Source organism: Phaenicophaeus curvirostris, chromosome 19, assembly GCF_032191515.1.
Source record: "Phaenicophaeus curvirostris isolate KB17595 chromosome 19, BPBGC_Pcur_1.0, whole genome shotgun sequence".
Taxonomy (NCBI): domain Eukaryota; kingdom Metazoa; phylum Chordata; class Aves; order Cuculiformes; family Cuculidae; genus Phaenicophaeus; species Phaenicophaeus curvirostris.
The window spans coordinates 8256716-8279448 of record NC_091410.1 but is presented as its reverse complement, the minus strand read 5'-3'; the positions used below and the strand labels follow the sequence as shown (position 1 = coordinate 8279448).

At 58.9% G+C, this 22733-nt stretch overlaps 2 protein-coding genes across 9 annotated transcripts in view; one reads left to right on the top strand and one right to left on the bottom strand.

The window, feature by feature from the left end:
• ENPP7 (ectonucleotide pyrophosphatase/phosphodiesterase 7) overlaps positions 1-13138 on the bottom strand; it is a 167036-nt gene extending 153898 nt beyond the window's left edge. The window contains exons 1-3 of the mRNA XM_069872927.1: positions 13123-13138; positions 12169-12309; positions 11948-12003 (exon numbers count right to left, since the gene is read on the bottom strand). Of these exons, the coding sequence (XP_069729028.1) occupies positions 11948-12003; positions 12169-12309; positions 13123-13138 (213 nt within the window). The remainder of the gene's footprint in view (positions 1-11947; positions 12004-12168; positions 12310-13122) is intronic.
• Positions 1-22733, top strand: part of RBFOX3 (RNA binding fox-1 homolog 3) — a 194496-nt gene that overhangs the window by 153953 nt on the left and 17810 nt on the right. For 5 of the 8 annotated variants that reach the window (XM_069872287.1, XM_069872285.1, XM_069872289.1 and 2 more), the window contains exons 3-4: positions 2306-2350; positions 14567-14898. In XM_069872287.1, coding sequence (XP_069728388.1) covers positions 14797-14898 — 102 coding nt within the window. In that variant the 5' untranslated portion in view covers positions 2306-2350; positions 14567-14796. Of the gene's footprint in view, positions 1-2305; positions 2351-14415; positions 14899-22733 lie in introns of all 8 variants that reach the window. The other 3 variants (XM_069872288.1, XM_069872284.1, XM_069872290.1) reach the window with 3 other exon arrangements.

Genomic DNA, 22733 nt, shown 5'->3' with positions numbered 1-22733 from the left:
GTAGGATATTATTTTTCCTCAGCCAGATAATCTTTGCTAATGAATTTAATTAAAAGCAAAATTAATTTAGGATTTTTGGTGAAGGGAAGTGGGGGGGGGGGTCAAAGCATACTTTGAAAAACTATGGAGAAGTTTCCCAGGAAAGCAGAGCGGGGCAAGCCAGCCCGGGTTGCAAAGCAAGGATGGGGATTGTTGGGGTGCAGCATCCGTGGGACCCTGTGTAGCTGCTGGGCTGGGTGGCACAGGTTGTGTTTTCAGAGAGCTCCATGCAGGTGCCCTGATTTGGAACTGAGTGGTTTTAGCTGGGTTGGGTTCTGCTTGTGAGCTGGCATGCGTTGGGCTCGACTGTTCTGTGTCCCTGCGAGGCTGCTCAGGGCTCCAGCCAGAGTGGATCAGCCCAGAGCTTTGCCAGAAAAGCAGTTCCAGGAGCAAGATCCACCCAGGAATGCTGATTCCCATCACCTGAAGCACTGAGCTGCTCCTCGCCCACCACCCATCAGTGCTCTGCCAGGGCTTTTCCTCTCCTGCTTTGGCATACAAGACAGGACAGGGAGATTTTGGCTGAGCATCCCGATCCCTGTGGTGCCTGAGAATTTTGCCTGGGCTGATGCCGGTCTTGGTGAGCTCCCCAGCGACGCAGGCAGGCACAGCGCATCCCAGCTGCCGGGGCCCTAAGCTGCTGTGGAGAGTTTCTCAGAAGGCGCCTTCCTTGGGAAATGTGTTTGGGAAATGAGATTTTGCCCATCACTCTACCTCCCTGAGGAAAGCGAGCATCCTTCAATTATTCATTGCCAAACAGGCTGTCTGGGCTCCCAGCACACCCAAACTGACTGTAGCACACGCTGGAGTTCTCTGTTCCCGCTTTGCTGTCTCCTGCCTTCCGCTGCTGGGGATCCTAGCGAGCGCTTTGTTGGCAAAGCCAGCGAAGACCTCGGGAGTGGTTGCTGCGAGGCAGGAGGGCAAGAGGCTCTCCTGGGCTTGTGGCCACGGTGGTTGTCCCCTTGTTTCTGGGTACCAGGGAGTTTGCAACCAACTTTTTTAGGGCACCCACGTCCCACGGCTGGGGCTTCCCTGGTGTGGATGGCTGGGGGACCCTCAAGCCTGGAAATCTCGCTGGGCTGGGCGAGAGCTTTCTGGAGGGTTTTTATCATAAGAGCACTAATGGAAGTCAGCACCAGCCTAATGAGCTGTGCTCCTCCATGAATCTGATTCATTGAGGCAGGAATTACCATAATTGATTATCCTGCTGCGCGGCTAAGAGTGGTGTTTGCTAACAGAAGTGCCTGGGAACCAGCTCCGCTCTTCCTGAGCCTCCGGACAATCCCTGGGCTGTGTTCTCACAGGGATCCAGCTGTGGGTTTGCAGCAGCATCTTCTTGCCTGGCCCTGGCCGCAGGGTCCCTTCACCCACGCTTCTGCACCCGGGGCTGCCTTGTCTTATGGTGCCAGGGATCCAAGGAGCCCTTACGAGTCGAGCTGTCGCTCCTTGCCTTGGCAGGTGGGAAGAGTAGGTCCCCAAAGAAGCTGTTAACAAACAGAAGCAACCCTCGCTTACTCTTTTTAAAAAAACTCTCATGATGTATAAGCCGTTCTCATTATTTTTGAGGGTCTGACATGATTTATGAACATTTGCTTTGGCAATGTTGCAAAAGCCAATTAGTTGAAGTGCAGCTTTCAGGAAGTTTTCTTTGAAATTTGGCGATAGCCTCCAAGGAGCGCTCGGAGCCGGGATGGGAGTAGCAGAGCCGTGTGCTGCAGGGCTCACTCCTCACAGGGACACGGCACCATTCCGGGGAGTGGAAGGCGCAGGGATGGGCAGAAACACAGCAGCATCCTTGGGTGCGTGCAGCGAGCCGGGGTGGGCAGAGGGCTTCGAGCACACCAGGCTGACTGTGTGTCCAGCACTTTGGTGATGTCCTTTCCAACTCACTAGCTGTGTAGGGGCTGAGGTTGTGCTTGCAGACTCCTGGGGAAGCTGCAGAAGGGCCCTGTGGTCCATGGGAGCTGGGTCGGGTGCTCTGGCAGAGCTGGAGGCACGGGTCCTGCTCCCATCACCCCGTGCAAAGTGCAAGCGGGTGCTGCTGCTGCTCAGCGTTAGGGTTTGGCTGCCCCATGCTGAGCCCCCAACCTGGCTGCTGGCTCTTAACCAGGGCAGGTTTCCCAGCACACCCGGGGTGATAACACTCACGTTCATACTCGTATTCAAACGTTTTGCCAGTCAATGAGCAAATAGCACTGACTGTAAGCAGGTTAGCAATGATGATCATTGATTTTAATTCTTCCTTCTCTTTCTTGTCTTCTCTTAGAGCGCCCAACGCGAGCACCGCGGGAAGAGCTGGGCTGAATAAAAGGTATGTTGGCAAGGAGCTGCTCGAGGGCTCAGGCAGTGGCTCCTGGGCCCCCTTGGCTGCACCGCCTGAGCTGCTGCTCTCAGGGCACAAGATCCCTCCGGGGTCCACGCTATAAGCTGCATGTTGACACCTGCATGTTTAGGGGCAGGCGATGGATGCTGCTGCCTGAGCTGCGTGGTGCCGGGTGGGACGGGGCAGCATCCTCTGCCCGCAAGTCCGGCCTCTGGTGGGAGCAGGTGGGCAGCTGCAGAACTATGTGATGGGGAGGGCTGGGAAGAAGGCTGCTCGCTCCTCTCCATCAGTGGCCACCAGCACCCTCCAGGCGCTGAGCCCTCGCGCAGGCGTGACGTGCGTGGTGTGAGTTCTGGGTGAGGAGGGCCAAAGGCTGCGGTGTCTGTGAGCTGTCCGTGTGTGTTGGCGTTGCTGGGTGTCTGTCTGTGCTCTGTGAGGCTCTCGGGAGCCCTCCCTAGGGAAGCCTCTTGAGGGGACCCTGCCCTTCCCAGGGTGGCACAAGCCCCAGCCATTGGTGCCGCATTGTCCATCTCAGGGGATGTTGGTCCCTGGGGTTCTGCAGCCCTTGCTATGAGGTGTCACTGCAGCTCACAGCATCCCTCGGGCTGAGACCCAACTCAGGCAGGTGATGGGCTGTGCATCTGAGGTGGGGTGTGCTCACTGGGCAGACAGGAATGGCTCCGTCCCATCATCACCTCATAACCAGGTCCATCCTGCTGAGTGCAGCACCTGGTCCAAGTTAGTAAAGCAGAGGAGCAAAGATAAGACAAGGGACTGCGTGTGAGGATGCTAGTAACTCCATCTCTCCATGCCCTGGTCCAGAGGTGCCTGTGCAGCAGTGAGACTGAGGGGTGGCAGTGGCTGAAGCAGTGGCACAGGGCACCAGAGAGCTGTCACTGTGCAAAAGGGATGGAGGAAAGAGGCATTTGAGCGAGTGTTCTTGTCAGCAGCAAGGTGAGGATGAAGGTGACCCATTGGGGGTGAACCAGGATGAAGGCTAAGCTGTGGGTGTGAGCCCACGAGGAAAACGTGCCAGGTAGCAGCGGCGATGTGGGCTGGGGTGCTGGGGCTGCTGCGGCACAGTGATTTGCTTCTTTGCAGGAGCAAGAGCCCAGGCTTTGGCTGGCTCCATGCTGCGTGGTCACCGGGGATGGACAGGGAGCTCCCTGTGGGCCCAGGGCTCACCCCCGCCTCTGGCATTCATGTCTGTACCGATGTCTGCAGCTCGCTCCCTGGCTGTGTGCAGGGACAGGCGGCGTTCGGATTGTTCCATGGAGCTGCAAAGAGCTGCAGGTTCTCAGAGCTCACCAGGCTGCGGCCACGCGGTTGTGTCTGGAGCGATGTGCCTGGCAGCAGAGGGGAGGCAGCATCAAGGTTGGTGTCATGCAACCAAGCAGCTCCGGAGCCCCAGACTTGATGGGAGAGTTGGGAGGTGGCTGCAGGGTGCTGTTTGCAAAAGTGCCTCTGGGTTAGAGGTGTGTGTGGATGTGGGGCCAGAAATGGTGAAGCAGAAGGCAAAACAATGCTGGGGAGAGAGCTGGTCCAGGGAACCGAGCTGGGGAAGCGCCTCCACTGCCAACCCTGCAGTGGCTGCAGGATGGGGCTGCCTCTCTGCCCAGTGAATCCCCAGGTTTTGGCTTGTGTGAAAGCGGAGAGGTTTTATTCTGCTGCATTGGGCCTCTCTGCCCTGCTGGCATGAGCATGTCCCACGCAGCAGTGTGAGTTCCAGCAGGCTGAGGGGCACCAGGCCACGCGTGGGGCTGCGTTTGCAGGGCACAGAGAAAGAAGAGAAGGTTTTGATAACCGAGATATAAGGAGTAGAAAGCCCCCTGCCCCAGCTTCCTGCAGTGGTGTCTCCTCAGCTTTATCACCCTCTCCTGTTGCTGAATTATTGAGAGTGTTGCTTTCTTTTATTGCTGTGCTGGAGGAGAAATGCCTCAGCCTAGCTCTGCTTTGAATATGATTATGGGGCTGGAGATGTCAGAGCCAGCTGGGCCCTAGAGACCAATCTGCCACCCCTCTCGCTCTTATGCCTTCCCTTATTCTTATTTATTCCCTTGCTCCTGCGTCTGGTTCAGCGCACACGGTCCCCTTGCTCTCCTCTGCCGAGCGGTGCCCCAGGAGGATGGGAGATTTAGTGCCTGCCAAGCAGCGCTGCCCCGCTGCCGAGCTGCTGTGCCCGCGGTGCACCGCTGGGAGCTGCAAACCCCCCGGGAAGGTCCATCTGGCCCCAGGAGCCCCACTGCCCCGTGGTTGGAGCTACCAGGCTGCAGGCAGAGCCCAGACGGGGCTGCAGCCAGCTCTCCCCCAGCCTTCTGTATGGGATCTTGGCCAGTCCGGTGGTTCTCCCTTGGGGACAAGGTCTCCATCCAGCCTCTGTCCCAGGGGTCTGCTAGGATGTAGTGCTGGAACTCAAGGGATGCCCATTGTCCCGGTGTCAGCAGGGACTTTTGATGGCCTTTGTGCTGACCACAACGGCCACGTCTTGAGCTGCAGGACAGGCAGCTCGTGCAGGGACTGTTCCCATTGAACGGCTGAGAGAGCTGAGGGTGTTTAGCCTGGAGAAGAGGAGGCTGAGGGGAGACCTCATTGCTCTCTCCAACTACCTGAAAGGAGGTTGTGGAGAGGAGGGAGCTGGGCTCTTCTCCCAAGTGACAGGGGACAGGACGAGAGGGAATGGCCTCAAGCTCCACCAGGGGAGGTTCAGGCTGGACATTAGGAAAAAGTTTTTCACAGAAAGGGTCACTGGGCACTCAAATAGGCTGCCCAGTGAGGGGTTGATTCACCTTCCCTGGAGGGGTTTAAGGGACGGGTGGATGAGGTGCTGAGGGACATGGTTTAGTGATTGATGGGAATGGTTGGACTCGATGATCCGGTGGGTCTCTTCTAACCTGGTGATTCCATGATTCTATGATCTGGCTCATGGGGACTGGGTGCTGCTGGCTCTGCTCTCCTCTTGCCACAGCCAGCCATGTCCTGCCGAGCAGGTGATGCCGGGAACCCCAAGACAGCCCATCCCAGCAGGGCCTGATAGACCCCAGCCGAGCATCCCTACCTGCCGGGAGCAGAGATGGGGAGCGGGCGGCTGTGCAAACCGCTGTGTGAGGAGGGGGTGTCGGGAGCCAGCTGGCACCTCGCAGGTTAACCGCGAGAGCGGCCGATTCCCTTATTGACAGGGTAGCTTGAAAAATGCTGAGGCAGGACATCAGCTCCTCCGAGTGTCAGCGCGGGAGCCCACACTGTGCTGCCAACCCACACACTGCCGCTGCCGGCCACCCCCTAACACCCAGCTCGGCCACCAGACCCTCATCCCGGCACTCTGGCTGGGGAACAGGTCATCTCAGCCTTCCCTTTGCTCTTGAAGACGCCAGAGAGGATTCCATTTTTATCCCTCCTTCTCCCATTTTTACCCTGGGGTGAATAAACCCCTGCCCCGCTGCGCATCCGAGGCCACCCCCGCAGCCGTCCCCCTGCTCTCCAGCCCAGCAGCACCATGTTGTACGCGGGCAGCCAGCTCTGAAGTGCACGGTGACCCGCGGCGAGCGATCACGCTGCGCCAGGGAGGGAGATAAGAGTGCAGAGCTCCCTTGGTGCTGGAGCTGGGCAGCAAGTGCTCGAGGGGAGAGAGCCCACCAAGGAGGAGCAGCACCCAGCACAGGGAGCAGCTCACCGATCCCACGGAGCTCCTCAGCACCCCGCTGCCAACATGATGATGTACTTTTGGGTAGGTACCACCACCCAGAGTGGGCATTTCCTTTCCCTATCTGCTGGGGTTTTGCTCAGGGTTGTTTCCTGCTGTTGTTGCTTCCCATCTGAGTAGCTGGCCAGGGAGAGCTTTCCTCCTAGCGGGAGCAGGGAATGGGGTGTGATGCCAGAGGCAGGCCTGGGACAGTGCAGAGGTGGGCAGGGCCCTGGGCATTGCAGCCTCATCCCTGCCTGACGGCAGCCCCAGACCACCCTCTACTTCCCCAGAGCTCCCCTTGGTGCTTTCTTCAGGCAGCAGACCCCCTGCCAGCTCAGAGTGACTAGAGGCTGCGAAGAAAAAAAACCTGCCCCAGTCCACTCTTGGCTACACCGGGTTGGTGAGCTTGAGGCACATCTTTGCTGCTAGGAAATAGAGTGTGGGGGGCTTCAGAGCTGCACTGAGAGGGACATGGGATGTTCACATCTGCAGGGAGCTGCAGGCAGCCCCTCTTGTCTAGGGATCTGTCCCCCCGGTGCTCATCCAGGAACATGAAGGTTGCTCATTAAGTGGCCCCTACGCTTGTATCAGGAGCTTTAAGTTGGTGGCTGAGGCCACTGAGATCTCCAGGGGAACCCCAAGGTCCCACAGCAGCACCACGGTCCCTGCTCAGGTGGTTTGGAGCCTGCAGGGCTGCATGGTTCAATCCGATCTGCCACTGCTGAGCCTGGAAGTGGAGGACACGGCCAGGTAGGAGGGCTGGGCTCTGCTAGAGCTCAGGATCTCCATGCGTGTTCAGCTGTCAGTGAGGGTGGCTGGTAGGGAACTGGCTGAGACCCGCCCCCGCCCAGCCATCCCAAGGGCTTTGAATGTGGATGGGAAGGTGGGGGTCGTGCTGGTGCCTGTGCAGGTACTTTGGATGCTGAATGCAGGTGCGAGCTCCTCTCCTGGCGTGGCCAGGACAGCGAGCCGAGGGGAAGGAGACAGAGGCCAGCAGCCTCCTGAGGAGCTGCGTGTCTCCCCCAAAGGTGCAGGAGCTGGGATAAGCATCCCTGGGGGCTCCTGGTGACATCCCAGCCCACAAACTGGGGCTCAAGCCAGTGGCACCATCTCCTTCCACCCGCTCCCTCCTGCTCCGTAGAGCTGGCTGAGACAGCAGGGGAGTTGCAGTGTCCCTTGGGGGATTACACGCTCCGGGAAGCTGTACTCCCCTGGATTTTGGAGAAGGAATAGAGCGGATAGAGTTGGGTGAAGGGGGATGTGGGGAAAGGAGCTTACGGGGCAGAGGAGGATAATGTGAATTCATTGTTTCTCAGGGAAGCAGCTTTCAGGCGTAAGGTGCTTTGTCATGAGAGATCTTGGTGCAGCCGCCGGTCAGGAGCCCCGTTGGGGCTTGCAGAGCTTTCTTCTGCCAGGGTGTTAATTCTACCCAGGGACTTAACGAGCTGCCGTGGACATGAAAGCAAACTCCTCTGGAGTTTCCGCTTGCGGCTCCATAGGCGCCGTGTGGCTTCATGGAGCTCCCGCCAGTACAGGGCAGGATTAGCAGTGTGCGTGTCCCTTTGAGAGCTCCAAACGCAGCTCCCTGCAATGCGTTTGCTGCCCAGGGCAGTGGGCGATGCAGCGGTTCTTGAGGGTCTCCCTTCCCCATCCTGCACCGTGCGCGTAGCCAGCAAGCCTGGGACAACCAGGTGTCGGCATCCCCAGCCCTGCTGGGAGAGAGGTCATGCGAGGGCTTTGCTCCCGGCAGAGCAGCTGAGCATCATTTCTTGGCATCGCAGGCGTCTCTCCGTCGCGAGCGTGGGAGGAAGCGGAGGGGTTTGGTTTCCCTGCGTGGCGGGAGCGTGGCCACCGTCGGGAATGCTGCGGGGAGCACTGCAGTAGCGGGTGGCTCCGTAATCGACACCGCAACAGGCTGAGATGCCAAAGCAAAACGTCTTCAAATTAGCAGTAATTGCAGGCAAAATAAAAGAGCATGTGGGGCGAGGGGAAGGAGGGTTCTATAAATATTATGATTTTTAAAGTTTGCCCTGGAGTCCTAGAGCCTGTTTAAACGCTAATATCCTGTCTGTACATTTAAAAAGCCTTATAATGAGGATTGAGTGTCTGCTTCCAGAGCAGCTCCTGCCTGGCACTCCCCCCCTGCCCCCATCACCTGCTCCTGGTGGTGTCCCAGCCCCGGCTATGCCACACATGCCCCTGCTGTCACCCTTGCTCAGGGATGTGCTAACCCTTCTAGGCAGCCTCGACTGCCCCATCCTGCCCTTGCTGTCATGCAGAACGCCTCGCTGCAGCCTGCAAGCCCTGCACGCAGCGCTGCACCAGCTTGAAGGGCTGTGTTTTCTTGGGAACCCCTCATCAGGCAGCAGGTCTGATCTCAGGAAAGGTGGGATGCGGTTCTGGAAATGCAGTGTTTTAGGTCCCCAGGTCTGCAGCTGCTCATTCCATGCATCACCTTCCACCGTTCCTGCATCACCCTCTATCCCGCAGCGGGTCCAGCGGTGGCTCTGGCCCTGGCAGCACTGCCACGGGACACCTTACTTAGCGTGGTGCAGCTATTTTACTCGCTGTGGTGCTGCCCACCCAGCCCACAAGCTTGAGGTGCTCAGCAGCATCTGTTCCGCTACGGTTCTGCTGCCTGCACGTTAATTCTCATTAAATTCAGTGAGCCTAATTGCCATTTCATGTAAATATTTTGTCAAGTGAAAGGGCTTTAGGAAGGGCCGCACTGACTGGAGAAGCCACGCTCTCTTATCACTGCGGTGACAAGCTCCTGCTTGTCCTGCCCAACCACAGATGTAAAACCGTGTCCCTGTGGGAGCTGCCACGTGTCCCGCAGTGAGCCCAGAGCTTGGACTGTGCACCACTTGTTCGTGCTGGGTGGTGAGGGGACATCATCTTCCCTGCTCGTGCATCTCATGGGGTGGCTGCCTCCCAGGCTCTGTTTGTGGAGAGCGCTGAGGGTCCCAAGGTGCTTCCCGTGCCAGCTGAGGGGCACAGGAGGGGTGGGACAAGGGGCAGCGGGACATATCCTGGTGCTCTCCTGCTCTGCGCGGTGCTGGCAGCTCCGGCTGGATGTTGAAGCATTTCCAGGCCCCCACCCGGTGCTCCCCCAACAGCAATGAGGAAAGTTTCAGTGAGGTGGTGTTTTTCCTTAGATCCTATTAAACTTTCATGTGCTTTCTCTGCATTTCTGCTCCCCTCCAGGCTGCCACAGCTGCTGTCCCAGATACTTAGCATGTGTTGGTCATGGTCCCCTCCTCACCTGGCGAGGTCATACCCTGGTGCCAGTGACATCGCTGCCCCTGCCTGGGACCTCGTGGTCGCTGTGGCAGGCAGGGAGGCAGCAGCCTGGGGCAGAGGCAGGATCTGCAGCACGTGTGCTGGGAAGGCAGATAGAGGAGGTTTACAGGACAATCTCTGGCTTCTTTGGAATTTTGGAGCAGGGGGAGGCTCTAGTGACCCCCCCAAGAACACTGGAAGAGGAGGGAGGATGAAGAAGTGCAGGGAAGAAGGGGGGGAGGGGGGAATGTTATCTGGGTGTAGATGAGGCTCAGCCAGGCATCCCCAGGGATTCAGGGAATCCTCCCCAACATCCCACACACCCTCCCTGGGGCTTCTTGTGCCCTGGCAGGGCTGCTCTGTAATGGCTGTATTGGGTTCCAATATGCCTGTGGTTAGTTTAAACCAAAACTGTCTTTTAGAGATGCAGCAAGAAACCAGAAATCTATAGGAGGCTGCAGGGCTGTCTCCAGAGATGGGGGAGTGTGCAGGGATTCAGGGCAGCACACGGCACTGGGATGGTGTGAACTGAGCCAGCCGAGCTGGAAGCTGCAGCACGGCCAGGGCTGGTGCTGCTGTCGTCAGGAGGAAGCGCTTTGGTTTGTGCTGTTGTCGGTGCTGGGTGGTCTATGCTGACAGGTCCCACAGTTGGGGGAGCCTTGGATGGGAGTCTGCGCAGCCCCTACAGCCCCCAAATCTTCTCATGCTCCTTGGTGCCCATTCTGGAACAGGCTGCCCAGGGAAGTGGTTGAGTCCCCTTCCCTGGAGGTGTTTAAGGGATGGGTGGACGAGGTGCTGAGGGGCATGGGTTAGTGGTTGATGGGAATGGTTGGACTTGATGATCCTGGGGGTCTTTTCCAACCTAGTATTTCTGTGGGTAGGGACCTCTCTGCAGCGAGACACAGCCTGCTGGCACATGGTGCTCATGCCTGTCACCTCTGTTGGTCCCTGCTCGTTGTCCTGGTCTGTGCCCAGCGTTGTGTTACCCTGCAGCCAAACCCACAGGGCACGCGGGACCCTCCCCTCGCTTCATGGCTCAGATCCGTCAGCACCTTCATCTAATCGCTTTATGTCTGTGACTAACTACTAATGAGCTTTTAATTAATGAATGCCATAGCTTGGGGGCATCCTGGAGCGGGTGGGAGGAGAGGGCTAGACGGGTGCCCCGCTCTCTGGGTGCTGCAGAGCTGCTGGCGCTGTGCACACAGCAGGCCCTGTGGAGACCCGGAGCACCCAACCTCACCAGTCCTCACAGTGGCAACTGTGCCTTAGCCTGACCCACAGCCCCTCTTGGCGCCCCAGCTTTCAACTGCAGGAGCGTGCTGGGGGGTGCCAGAGGGGTCCCATTAAACACCAGACACCTGTGGTCCACCCATGCTTGTGCATCGCATCCCCTTGGTGCATCCCTGGCAGGTCCATGGACCTCTGCATCATCCCTCTGCCAGGAGAGTGTGTGGGATGGCACCCTGTTGAGGATTGCAGCACCAGGGTCTGGGATTTTACATTGTGTCCCTTGCAGGTGTGGGCTGAGGGGCTGGACGTGCTGTTTGGGGCAGCCCTTGGTGGGCAGCAGGTTTGATGTGTGGTCAGGGGCTTGGTGCAACGTGCACGGGGACCCTCGGCACCTGGATGTGTAGGATGCGCTGCAGCCGTGCTGCGCCGCTGGTGTGCACAGCACTGTCGGATACAGTTTCTGCACGGTGGAGGCGAGTTTACCTTGGAGGGGAGTTGAGTGCTTGGCGGTTCTGGTATCTCCCTGGTAGCAGAGCCAGCAGCGTGGATCCAGCATCTCCCCTGTAGCAGTGCTGCACCAGCCACCTCTGGCAGCTCCCAGTGGGTCTCTGCTGCCGGGCCAGCTCCCAACCAGTGGCGACTGGTAGACCCCAGGGGCCAGGGAGCAGCCTGAAGGGTCATACTCTCCCCGACTAGTTCTCTTGGTGCTAGAGGGGACACGCACCCATCAGCTCTCCCAGTGCTCTCCTCAGCTCTGGCGCCTCGCTGGGCTCCAAACCAGTGGCCAAAGCTGCTCCTGTCCTGGTGCCGCGTTGTTCTCCCTCTTCTAGAAAACAAAACCAAGGAGCCCTCAAGGGTTCATTTAAAATAAATAAAAAATGAAAATAGTGCTGATTTGAAGGAAAGCCAGCCCCATCCTGTGCATGGGAGCGCATCGCCAACCCATCCCCGAAGGGCAGAGAGAAAGATGTGCTTAGAACTGCAGCCCTGTGCAACTTCTGCCTTTGATCATATATCTTACATGTGCCCTTTGCTTTCCCTCGCCTGATATTTATTAGGTTTAATTTTACTGGGACGCGGCTGTAAGTGAGACAGATGGAACGGGGTCTGTGCGCCTGGTGAACACATCTTAATTAAACAGATAAATAAACTTTCATTCCAGGAGACTTCAGTTTCAGAGGGGTTCCTCTGGGACTGCGGCTCCACAGGGCTGGGCAGCCCTGGCCAGGGCTCCTCACGTCTGGGTGCTGTGGGACCACCCTGGGAACAGCCCCAGTGCCACCACTGGTGCCATCAGCTGGGACTGCACCACGGTGTCACCACTGGTGTGGCTGGGAGCAGCAGGGTGAGGGAAATTAGCAGCTGGTGCCCAGGGCAGCGTTCCCAACCTGGAGCTGGTGGGCATGCTGCTGTCCCACGGGCTCCAGGCAGATGTTGGTGATGGCTGGAGGAGGGAGAGAGGACACTTGAATGCTTCTCAGTTCTCAGAGCTGTGCCCAGTTTCACCACTGCTGAGATGCTTATCCAGTTCCTGCTGCTGATGGCAGCGCAGAGGGTCTGCACCAGCGGAGCCAGGGTATCTGCCCAGTGTGTCACTCCAGGCGCTCACCCTGTGGGAGAGCAGTAACTCTCCTTGCCTCGCGGCTGGAGCCAGGCTGGACCTTCCCGTGATGCAGGTTGTTGGCTCGCGGCGGTGCCAGGGCTCCTCCGGCCAGAAACGCCTTTGAGTCACTGTGCCCGGAGCCAGGCTCTGGCGCGGGGGAGGACGGGCAGATTACCTCATCCTGGAGCTGGCTCCTGGCTCACGTGGTTTGCTTGGTTGGGCACCGCAGAGCATCGGGCCATGCCCTTCCCTTTCACCTCTGCCTAAGAGCAGTGCAGGAGCCATGGAGCCAGACTGCTCCAGAGGCTTTGGAGATGCCTGTCACCTTGCTCAGGGCATCCCTCACCCTGTGCCAGGGTGCTGCGTGGTGCTCAGGCACATGCGGGAGGATGTGCTTGTCCCCCAGCTCCTGCAAAGCTGCCCTGTGTTCTGCCCTGGACACTGGAGCATGTGGGAGAGCGTGGCACTGGGGCCGTGAGAGTCCCTGGGGAAGGGATGATGGAGGCAGTAGGGAGCACAGGATCTGAGCACCAAGGTGTGCAGGACAGAATGCTGCTGCAGGTTCCTTATGGTCCCTCAGGAGCTGGAGGGCAAGCAGTTGTGGTGGGACACAGGAGCTCACTGCAGCCTGTGCTCCTTGCAGGGACTGGTGGCCAGAGGATGCTGTTGGAAGTGGATGTTGATGCCAGGTTCCTTTCAGCTCTTGGTACCATGGGGTAGTGGCAATGAGAAACCCTCCTCCCAGCCCAGCATCCCCTCTCTGATTTGGCACCTTGCAATCCCTTTGGAGCATGGTCATCACAGCAGAAGGACCCCATGGAGGGGCCGCTGCTTTTTTAGGATGGCTTTTTCCAGAATTGTTTGTTTCCACCGGGTTTGCCTGGTGGCTCTGGGTCGGCCGTGCCACACACCGCTGCTGTTGAGCATCTGCAGCAGAAACAGGAACCGCTGCGAGTGTACCAGGACACTGCAGCATGTCGCTATGTCTGGGGATACTGTGGAAAATCCCAGCCTCCAAATAGGGCTGTTCGTGTGCTGGAGGCTCCAGCGGAGCCTGAGGATCAGCAGCTACTGGCACAGACCTGCCTTTGTGCATCATATTTGGCCAAGATGGAAACTGAACCGAGCCCAGGTTTTCTTTCCCACGTACCCAAGTACAACGCTGTCCTGGCTGCTTCATCGCTGGCCGCGGCTCTCAAGTCGGGTGCGATGTGGCGCCAGTGGTTTGTGGCACTGGGGCAGGGACCCCCATGCTAGTGCTGAGCTCCACGGCACCCAGGGGTGCTGGAGCTGCTGCAGAGCTATGACAGGAGGAGGTGTGAGGTGGGACCGGGGACACACGTGTGCTCACCCCGGCTGTACCTCGCAGGCACCGCTGTGTAGGCTATTGCTGTGGCAGAGGTGTGTGCGGTGCTGATGGCTCAGGGCTGCTGGCAGCACCAGCAGGCCATTCCAAATGACCAGAAAGCCTCTTGAGCTCTGCTCGCTGCTGCTGGGAGTCGCATGGGGCAGTGGATCCCCATCACTCCGGGGAGCATGCGGATGCCGATGCCTGTGAGCGCGTCCCCTCTGTGTCACACCAGGGTGCCGGGCTCCCCGCTGCTTCCCTTGCCAAGAGGAGCTGGCAGGCAAGCAGAGGGGCTCGCGGGCTCACTTGGGGCTCATTTGGCGAGGCCAAGCTGCTGGTGCCCTGAGAGCGCAGGCAGCGCGGAGGCTGCAGCCGCGGCTCGTCTCACAGCGAAGGCCGGCGGGCGCGTGGCTGCCAGGGCCATGCGTGCTGCGGGGCTGCAGGCGTGAGCAGGTATGTGCCTCTCCGGGGAGGCGGAGCTGGGTCTGCTGCATGGCTCCCTGCCCATCCCTTGTCTGCGTGTGTGTCTCCCAAGGAGAGCGTGGTGTGTGTGCACGTGTCCGGCTGTGTGTGCGTGGGGGAGTCCCGCGGCTGCCTGGCGAGGTGCTGCCATCGTGGGGGCTGCTCGGCACGGCATCCCAGGGGCAACCCGCGTTGCATCACCGAAACTCCCGGTAAGACCCTTCTTCCCTTGGGAGCCACCACCGGGGAAGGGAGATGGTTCTACCCGCTTGGCCCCATCCTGCCTGCCTGCTTCCCTGGCGTGGTGGCAGCGCATGGCCGGGAGCTGCAACGGGGCTGCCCGGGTGGCGGGGAAGCCATCTGCGAGCGGCGGCGGCGGCGGATGGGTTAAGTGCGGGATCAGCTGTTCTCATGTCATTACGGATTCTCTTCATTTTATACAGAGCTCTGTTTGATGTCTGAATGCACAGGGGACTCCCCCCTCCTCCTCCAACTCCCACCCCTTTTATTTCGCTCCCTCGCCCTCTCTCCCTTCCTCCTCCCCTTCCTTTCTCTCTCCCTGCTCCCGCTCTGGCTCACACACACCCTTTGCAGACCGTGCGCTCAGTGCCAGTGTCTAATGGCACCGAAGTGAACAGGCGAGCGCTGCTCCCGGGGCGCGCGGCGCAGCCGGCCTGCCGCAGATGAATCCCTCCTAATAGCACCGAGGGGTCGGGAGGGACGGCCGAGGAGGGGAGAGCCCGAGGGGCGAGCCGGGAAGACGAGGATAGCGGTGTGCGGAAGAGGACGGACCCGCGAGCAGCTTCACGGCTACCTGTCGACACATGCTGTGCTCCATGGCTAACTCGGGCTGCCTCCTTGTCTCCAACTCAGGCATGCTTCCTCACTCTCTCCCCTGTCCTCCAGCCTTCCTCTACCTCCAACAGGTAAGTCACCCTCTCCGGGGGATATTTTTTTTTTGCTTTCCGGTTCACACGTGTTTCTGGCCAGTTCCCTCTCAGCAGAGGGTCAAAGCTTAACTGCTTCCTCTCCGGCCCCACGGCGCAGGCGAGTTGTGTTGCGGTGGTGGCTCGTGGTCCTCGGCTGCGATTCCGTTGAGGTTTCTCCAGTTTCTCTGCCGAAGAGGCTGGGGACACGATTGAGGCTGGAGAGCGAGCTGAGACGCGGGCAGTGCGGCAGGCAGAGTCGCCGGCGCGGGTCCAGCGCTCTCCCTGCCTCGCTGCTGATGCTGTTGAGCAGAGGCGAGGGGCGATGATGGATGCTTGGATAAAGGAGTGAGGCTCCTGCATGGCCTGAGCACTCTTAGGGGAGAAGGCAAGGTGATGAGCTTGTTCGTGCACACGCGTGTGCCCGGAATTGTGCGTGTGCCGTCGTGCCCTGCGTGTCTGCAGCTGGGCTGCGGGGTCAAGCATGCATGGGTTTGTCTCGCTGTCAGTGGGAAGGTACTGCAGAGGCACCTAGGGAGGTGGTTGCGTCCAGGTGAATCCCAGGACCTGTCAGCCTGGCCAGAGTGTCCCCAGGCCCTTGATTTGGTCCTTAACTTCTGGCCACGGGATGCACTCCGGTCCTGCGCTGGACCCAGCGCGCCAGGTTTCCGGGTTCATCATCCCGAGGGAAGCGCAGCTCGGGAAAGGCAGCGTTTTCTTCAAAAGCCTCTCTGCTGCGTCGGAAATCCCGTCTCCCAGCCAGGAGAACTGCTCCATTTGTGCTTTCAGGAGTTTAAAAATTCATAGCATCCTCGCCGCGCTCAGCGTGGCCTGCACGGCTCACCCGGCAGCCGAGGGCAGGCGGCACGGGCACAAACCCTCCTGCCCCGGGGGGAAGGGCGTTTTGGTCCCTCAGGATGTCTGTAGCCTGTGTCCGACCAGGCTTGCGGCTGGAGCGTGGCCACGCTTGGCGGTGGCGACTAAGGCCTGGGGTCATTCTGTCCGGCACGCTGGAGATGGGGCTGGCAAAGCCGGTGCTGCCACTGGTTATACAAGTGCAGCGGCAGCCGCGGCGTGTGCATGGGGCTGGGGCTCACGCAGGGGCTGCTGCAGAGACCGGCCAAGACGGGTGCGTGATTTATTGCACCCTCCTGCAGGCAGAGGCTGGGGAGAGCCGAGGCAGGGCTGGATTTCGGTCTCCGCTTCCCCAGGTTGCGCCAAGGTCTCTGTGGCCGCTGCTCAGCTGCCCAGGTGTGTCTAACACCGAGCAGAAACCGTCCCTGAACCCCTACCCGTTCCCGAGGAGGTTTCCTGTGCATCTGAAGGGAGCGCATGGATGCTTTGAACCAGCAGCCAGCATAGTGCCTGGAGCCTCTGTTGGGAGCAGGCAGCAGCGTGGGAGATGTCTTCTCCAGCCGGGATCCCCTCGTCTCCCCAGCATCCCCTCAATCCCTGGGATCCCCTCGTCCTCTGGCCACCTGTGAGGGGCTCAGCTGTGCTGCTCACCCTGCAGAGTGCTCTGGCATGGACCTGCTGCGCTGCCTGCCGGCTCCTGGGGCTGCGACTGGAGGTAGCCGGGGTTGGCAGCACCGTGGGCAGCCAGTGCCCAGCCAGGCTGTAGGGTTTGGGGTGCCTTGGAAAGAGCAGCTTTTCCCTGATGAATGGCTCTCTGCACCCAGCAGCTCCTGGTTCTCCCGTCACCCTGTTTGTTTTAATTTGGCTGTTGTGTTTAGCATCTCTTCCTCCCCACTCTCCCAGAAGCCTCCTGCTCCTTGGCAGACAGTCTGGACTCACAAGCCAGAAAGGAGGGTTCTATTAAGAGATTTGGAGGTGGATTTTCACCCAGCTGATGAGCGCAATGGAGGCCAAAATCTCTCTGTCCTCTTCCTGGGGCTTGTCCCTTGCTGAGGTTCTGCAAGGTGTTCCTGGTGCGTGTTGTGATGAGGTATCAGGCAGAGGGACGTCACCAGCAGCTGTCACGTGGGAAAGGGTACAGGGCATGCACTGGTGACAGGCTCCTCGTCCTGACCACCTGAGCCATGGGCCTGAACGGTGTGTGATGTTCGCTCTGCAGCAGTGCTTTGCCCCAAATTCGCTCTGGATTTTGGACACGCACACCAGTGCTTCAGGAGTGCACTGGGAGGGATGCTGCCTCTGCCTATGGACACATACCTGCCATGGAGCTCACACCTGGCCGGACATCTCAGCTCACCTCTGTGTGGCCAGACGTGCCTGGAAGGGTTTAACTGACTCTCCCCACTGGTGGTGTGGCATGGGGTCTGCGAAGGGCTTGGTTTAGACCCCATGGTTTACAGTTCCCTGACCAGAGTGTGTGTGTACTTCGGGAGGCAGATGTCCATGCGTCAGACCCGGGGTGGGCACATACACGTGGATTGCACCTAAGCTCCGTGGCTGGCTCTTCCTGCACCAGGATGCGCATCTGGCTGTGCCAGAGGATCAAGAGCTGGGGGCAATGAGATCCGTGTACAGTAATTGGTTTTATCCCCTTCGGGCACATACTTTTCTTGCGGGGAGCTTGTTAGTGTTTGCTGTATTTGTTCCAAGGAGTCTGCTCAAGTCTTGTAGCTCCCCAACATTTTCAGCGGTGCTGGCGTTTGAAGGAATGGTCAAGAAGTGAAATTGCCTGCAAAACTTCCATTAGCCCAGCGCCAGGGAAAATCCAGCTGCCAAACGGGCTCTGGCAAATGGCTCATCCAAGTGGCTGCGGGTGCCTTGCAGCTCGCTCAGCTCCCCCTGCACAGTCGGTGGGGTCCCGGCTATGGGAACCGTGGCTCGCGGTGCTCTGCATGGTGCAGCCGCACTGCATGCAGCGATTGCCCTCCAGCCCTGACACGCTCTGGCACTGGTGCAGGAACAGGGTTCCTGTGGGGCCATGCAGGGAGAGGGCTGCAGGAATCCTAGAATCATAGAATCACCAGGTTGGAAGAGACCCACCGGATCATCGAGTCCAACCATTCCCATCAAACACTAAACCATGTCCCTCAGCACCTCGTCCACCCGTCCCTTAAACACCTCCAGGGAAGGTGACTCAACCCCCTCCCTGAAAAGCGGATGCGCAACAAGGTGGAGCAGCTCACGCTGGTGGGGTGGGTGGAAGCACCGCATCCTTCGATAGAGCTTGGTGGTAACGCTTAGTTCTTGCTCAGCAAGGGCCCGAGGGCAGGGGGAGACTTCGGTGGCTTCATTTCATTACTAGAGGAATCAGTCACTGCTTGTAAAGTGTGTCTGTTGTGATTATAAATGAGCAGCTAATCACTCCAGGATAAGGCATGGTGCAAATCGGGAGCAGACCTGGGCTCTAAGGCTCAGCATCGGTGTTAGAGCGCAGCGCAGATCCCGGACATGCGATGATGTGCGTGTGGAGCTGGACGTGACCACAGGTTGTTGTACAGTTGGGATGAAACCCACCCCAGAGCTGCCACTCGCTGGGGGCATCCCTAGTGCCCACGGTCACCCCATGGTGCAGGAGACTTGGCTGAGCAGCGCCCAGCCCGGTGGGAGACAGCTTTTGCAAAAGGCTGCTTGGAAAATTCCTTTCCAAAAGGGCTGCTGCCAAGTTTAGCATATTATATTTTTAGGGAGGAAGTCTATCCCGAGCAATGTTGGAGCGTGTCGCAGCAGCGGGTTCATTTCAAACCTGGTTTCTCCCCCTGCTTGTTCATCACACGGATGTGAGACCCGGCACGGTGGCTTCCCGGCTTCGGCCGAGCACCCACACTGCAGCGACCGCCTCGTTCGCGCAGTGGAGGACAGGCTTTAATGCCACAAAAATACAGATTTTCCTTCTTTTTTTTTTAATATATTGAAAACACTGACATTAATTTTAGCTTTGCAAAGCTAGTTTTCCCACAATAGCTGTAACTTAGGCCTACACTGCCTGGCGATGCGCTTTTTATAGGTAGATTCCTATTTTAGTACTGTAGTGATGGGTGAATGAGTAGATTAAATTAGATTTAGTATCTATCATTCTTTAAAGCATTACAGGCAGCCGATGGAGGGGTATGGTTTAACAAAGAAGGAAGGCTAATTAGGAGAGCAAGCGCCCACACCGGCTCCCACCACCCACAGTCCCTCTCAGCCCCCAGCCCCCAGCCGCCTCTGCTCAGGGCTCGATGTGAAATAGGAAAGTGCATTTAAAACCAGATTTTCCTGTGCTGCCCCAGGGCTGGGACGGCTCCGGGGTCTGCAGCCAGGGCTGGGTGAGATGCTGGGCGCATCCTGGGCGCCCCAGGCTCCTCACTTCGCTGGGGATCTGCAGAGTCATAGCAGCGAGTTGGCTGCTGCCAGCTCCTGCCCAGGTCCTGCTGCTGGCCCTGGAAGGGGCTCCCACGTGTGGGTGCATTGCGTCTGTTGTGCCGGAGGGACCTTGGCAGCACCAACCCCGACACATGCGCGGTGGCTCTGTGGGCAGCAGAAGAGATGCTTCCCCTATTCCCCCACTAGGAAAGGTTCTTCCCACAGAGGGTGGTGAGCTCCCCAGGGAAGCAGTCGCAGCACCAAGCCTGACAATAGTCAAGAAGCATTGGACAACACCCTCAGACACATTGTGTGAACATTGGGGTTGTCCTGTGCAGGAACAGGAGTTAGATTCAATGACCCTTGTGGATCCCTTCCAACTCAGGATGTTGTATGATTCTGTGGTCGCTGGGGTTTGCGCCTGGAAAATGATGAGCTTCAGTCATGGATCTGGCAAGGAGGGGCACGCAACCCCTCTAGAAGGGCCATAGATCCCTTAGATACAGGTGGTATTGGCAAGCGGACACACTGGGCAGGCATGGGGCTGGGTTGCTGGGAGGGGGCAGAAAGGTCTAGGAAAGCACCGGCACTGGGGGCTGGATTGCTGGGAGGGCGCAGAGAGGTCTAGGAAAGCACCGGCATTGGGGGATGCTAAAGACGGTGCCTTGGCGCAGGAGGGAACCAAATATCCAAGGAAGGAGCTGAGTCTCCCCAGTGCCAGGACACCCAGGCTGCGACAGTGGGGCAGAGGAGGCTCCAAGTTCATGGAAAGCCCTGGCTTTGTCGCTCCTCCTGGGGCCACGGCAGCTGGGCAGCCCCAGCATCATCCAGTGGGGCAGAGCAGGGCAGGAGCTGGGCTGAGTGAGGAGCAGCTAAACGGCAGCCCGTGGCGAGAGCTTGAGAGCACAGGTTGAGCGTGGGCACAAGCACCACAGTGCAGGGCACACACGGGCACCCGCGTGCCAGGCAGGGTATCAAGACGGTGCCTGCACATTCCTGCTCGTGGCGGGGCAGGAGCACGCTGAGGCTGCTTTTGGTGGAAATGGCTATCCCCCCAACACGAGCCCTGCTGTGCCAGTGTGAGCCTAGCAGGGAACTCTGCAGTCCCTGCCACGGTGTGACTGGCTCAGTGAAAAGCCTCTGCTGCTGAGCAGATTTGGAGCTCCAGGCTGCTGGAGGCTTCACACCTCTGCAAGTAAGGCTGTACAGTAGGCAGCCCTGGAAGAGCTTTAACCTGTGCCACCTTCCCAGGAGGGCACAGCCTCCCTCGGGGTGCAGCCCCTGCGACCTGAGCTCTGTGTGCCCTGGCTTGTGTGATGCTGGGCTCAGAGGTTGGCTGGGTAGGGGTGAAAGTCCGTGTCGCAGCAGGTGATGAACAAGTTTGTGGTGGCCGTTGCAGGACAGGCATCCCCCAGAGCTGCAGGGGTCAGGTGTGGTTCCCAAATGCCTTTGCAACACTGCTGTCCCCAGCTGGTTTCTTGCTTTGCTCCCCTGACACCTTTCCAAGCATCCAGCCAGCTCTGACAGTGGCCAGAGCCCCCACCCCAGCAGCCTTCCCATCGCGGCTGCGCTGCATGGATCTTGCAAGCCGGGTTTGCACAGCATCAGCAGGATTCGCTCCAGCCCCTGTGTGAGCAGCACTGCTGAGATGTGATCCCTGGCAGCAATAACCTATTAAACTGAGTGAGATGAGCGCTGGAAGGAGACCCAGTCGGAGGAGGCAGTTTGCAGGGTTGATGCTGGGAGTGGCGTTCGGGCAGCTCCTGCCTCTGTGCTGCTGCTGCCAGGGTTTCGATGAGCAGGACCAGCCAGTTCTGCCAGGAAAGGCAGGTGCTTTGGAGAACTGTCACGGTCAGTGCCCGCAGAGCCAGGTCCTGCTCTCACTCTCGGGGATCTCAGCCGTTCCCCCTCCATCAAAGAGCCCGAGGGGTGCTGCAGGATGTAGTAGTGGCAGGCAGCGAGCCCAGCGGTGGCCCTGCAGTGGCCCCACAGTGGCTCTGTGGCACAAACCAGGTCTGGCCGCTCCCGCGCCCCCTTGCCAGAGCACCCGGCATGCAGCACTTTGTCATGATTTTCCCTCGTCTCCAAGCAGCGATCCCTCACCGCTTGCATTACCCAAGTAGAAAATGACAGATAAGCTGACATGATTGCCACGGCTCCCAGCGCCCTGCAGCAGCTCTTCCCTTGCAGCAGGGTCAGGGGCAAACCGCGTGGCCCCCAGCTCCTCACCCTCTTCCCCCCTGGCATCGCAGCCCCTTCCAGCAGGGCTGAGGGGAGGAAGGGACTGCTGGGGAAGTGGAGAAGCCGAGGGGTAAAGCATCGTACCCGGCTGCTCATGTGCCCCAACGTGCCCTAACCAATTAGCTCCATGCTCGACACTGTGCTGGAGACCTCAGTGCTCCCCACAACCTCCCGCAGCTCTACAGGGCTGGGGAGCCCTCAGCAGTGTGGGGTCGCTCCAGCTTTGGCATCCATCCCTTCATCAGCTTTTAGGCTCAGGTGAGGCTGGTGTTTACCAGCAGATTCCTGTCCCCATCCTTTTGCCCAAGCTGGCCAGGGACATGGTTGGGGACATCGTGGTGCTGGCGGGGCTGGAGCTTGAGCCTCACGATCCAGGCTGCGAGCTGGGGCGCTGTGCTGGCTGCATCCGTGCTCCCGTTGCCCAGCAGGATGCGTGGGTACCAGCGGTGTAGCCAGCTCATCCCCTCATAGCAGGGATTGTTGGGACATACGGGCACAGCTCCTCATGCAGGGAGGACCTGCTGAGGGAGGGAAGGAGAAGGACATGTCAGTCCTGCTCTGGTGCAGGGGGTTGGAGAGCTTGGGGTGAGCTGAGCTCTGGCTCCAGCACAGGGTCTTGCAGAGGGGCAGCAGCAGGTCTGGCCCTGAGCGTGCCCAGAGGAGCCCTGGCACCAGCCCCCCAGTATAGGGGGGATCCCGCTTTCCCCCAGCCCACGAGCTCTGCCCAGTCAGCATCTCCCTGCTGTGGCTCTGGCCACAGCATTCAAATGACTCATATAAAATCAAAAATGGGGAGAGAAGAGCAGGAGCAGGCAACAGTGGCAGCTTATTTGTGATCTGCATTGTGTGGGGAGCTCTTAATTAGAGCTAATTAGACTAATTAACTTGCAAATGAGAAACTCGTCTTTTTTCTCCTTTTTTTTCACAAGAAAAAAAAATTTTAAAAAGGCGAACAACAATATAAATATTGAGGCTAATTACTTTGTACCTGCTGCAGAGCCTCTCCAGCTCTCGGGATGCCCCTCTCCTGACAAGCGTGGCCACCCGACAGGGCATGCCATGTCTGTCCCTGGGCTCAGTCCCACCACAGGGCTCAAAAACCTATGTCCTCATGGTCCCAGCTGCCCAGGATGGACCACACTCCATCCTCTGCACACCCTCATGCCTCATTGCCTGGCAAGGAGTGAATGGCACCAGGATCATCCCTCCACAGCAAAACCAGCCCAATCCACCCTAGGATTGGAGCAGTAGGGGTTCCCCTCCGCAGCACCGTGTGGTCCCGGCTGTTTTCCAGCTCTTCCCTTGAAGCACCTCTGGTTTCCCCCTCGCTCTGCTGC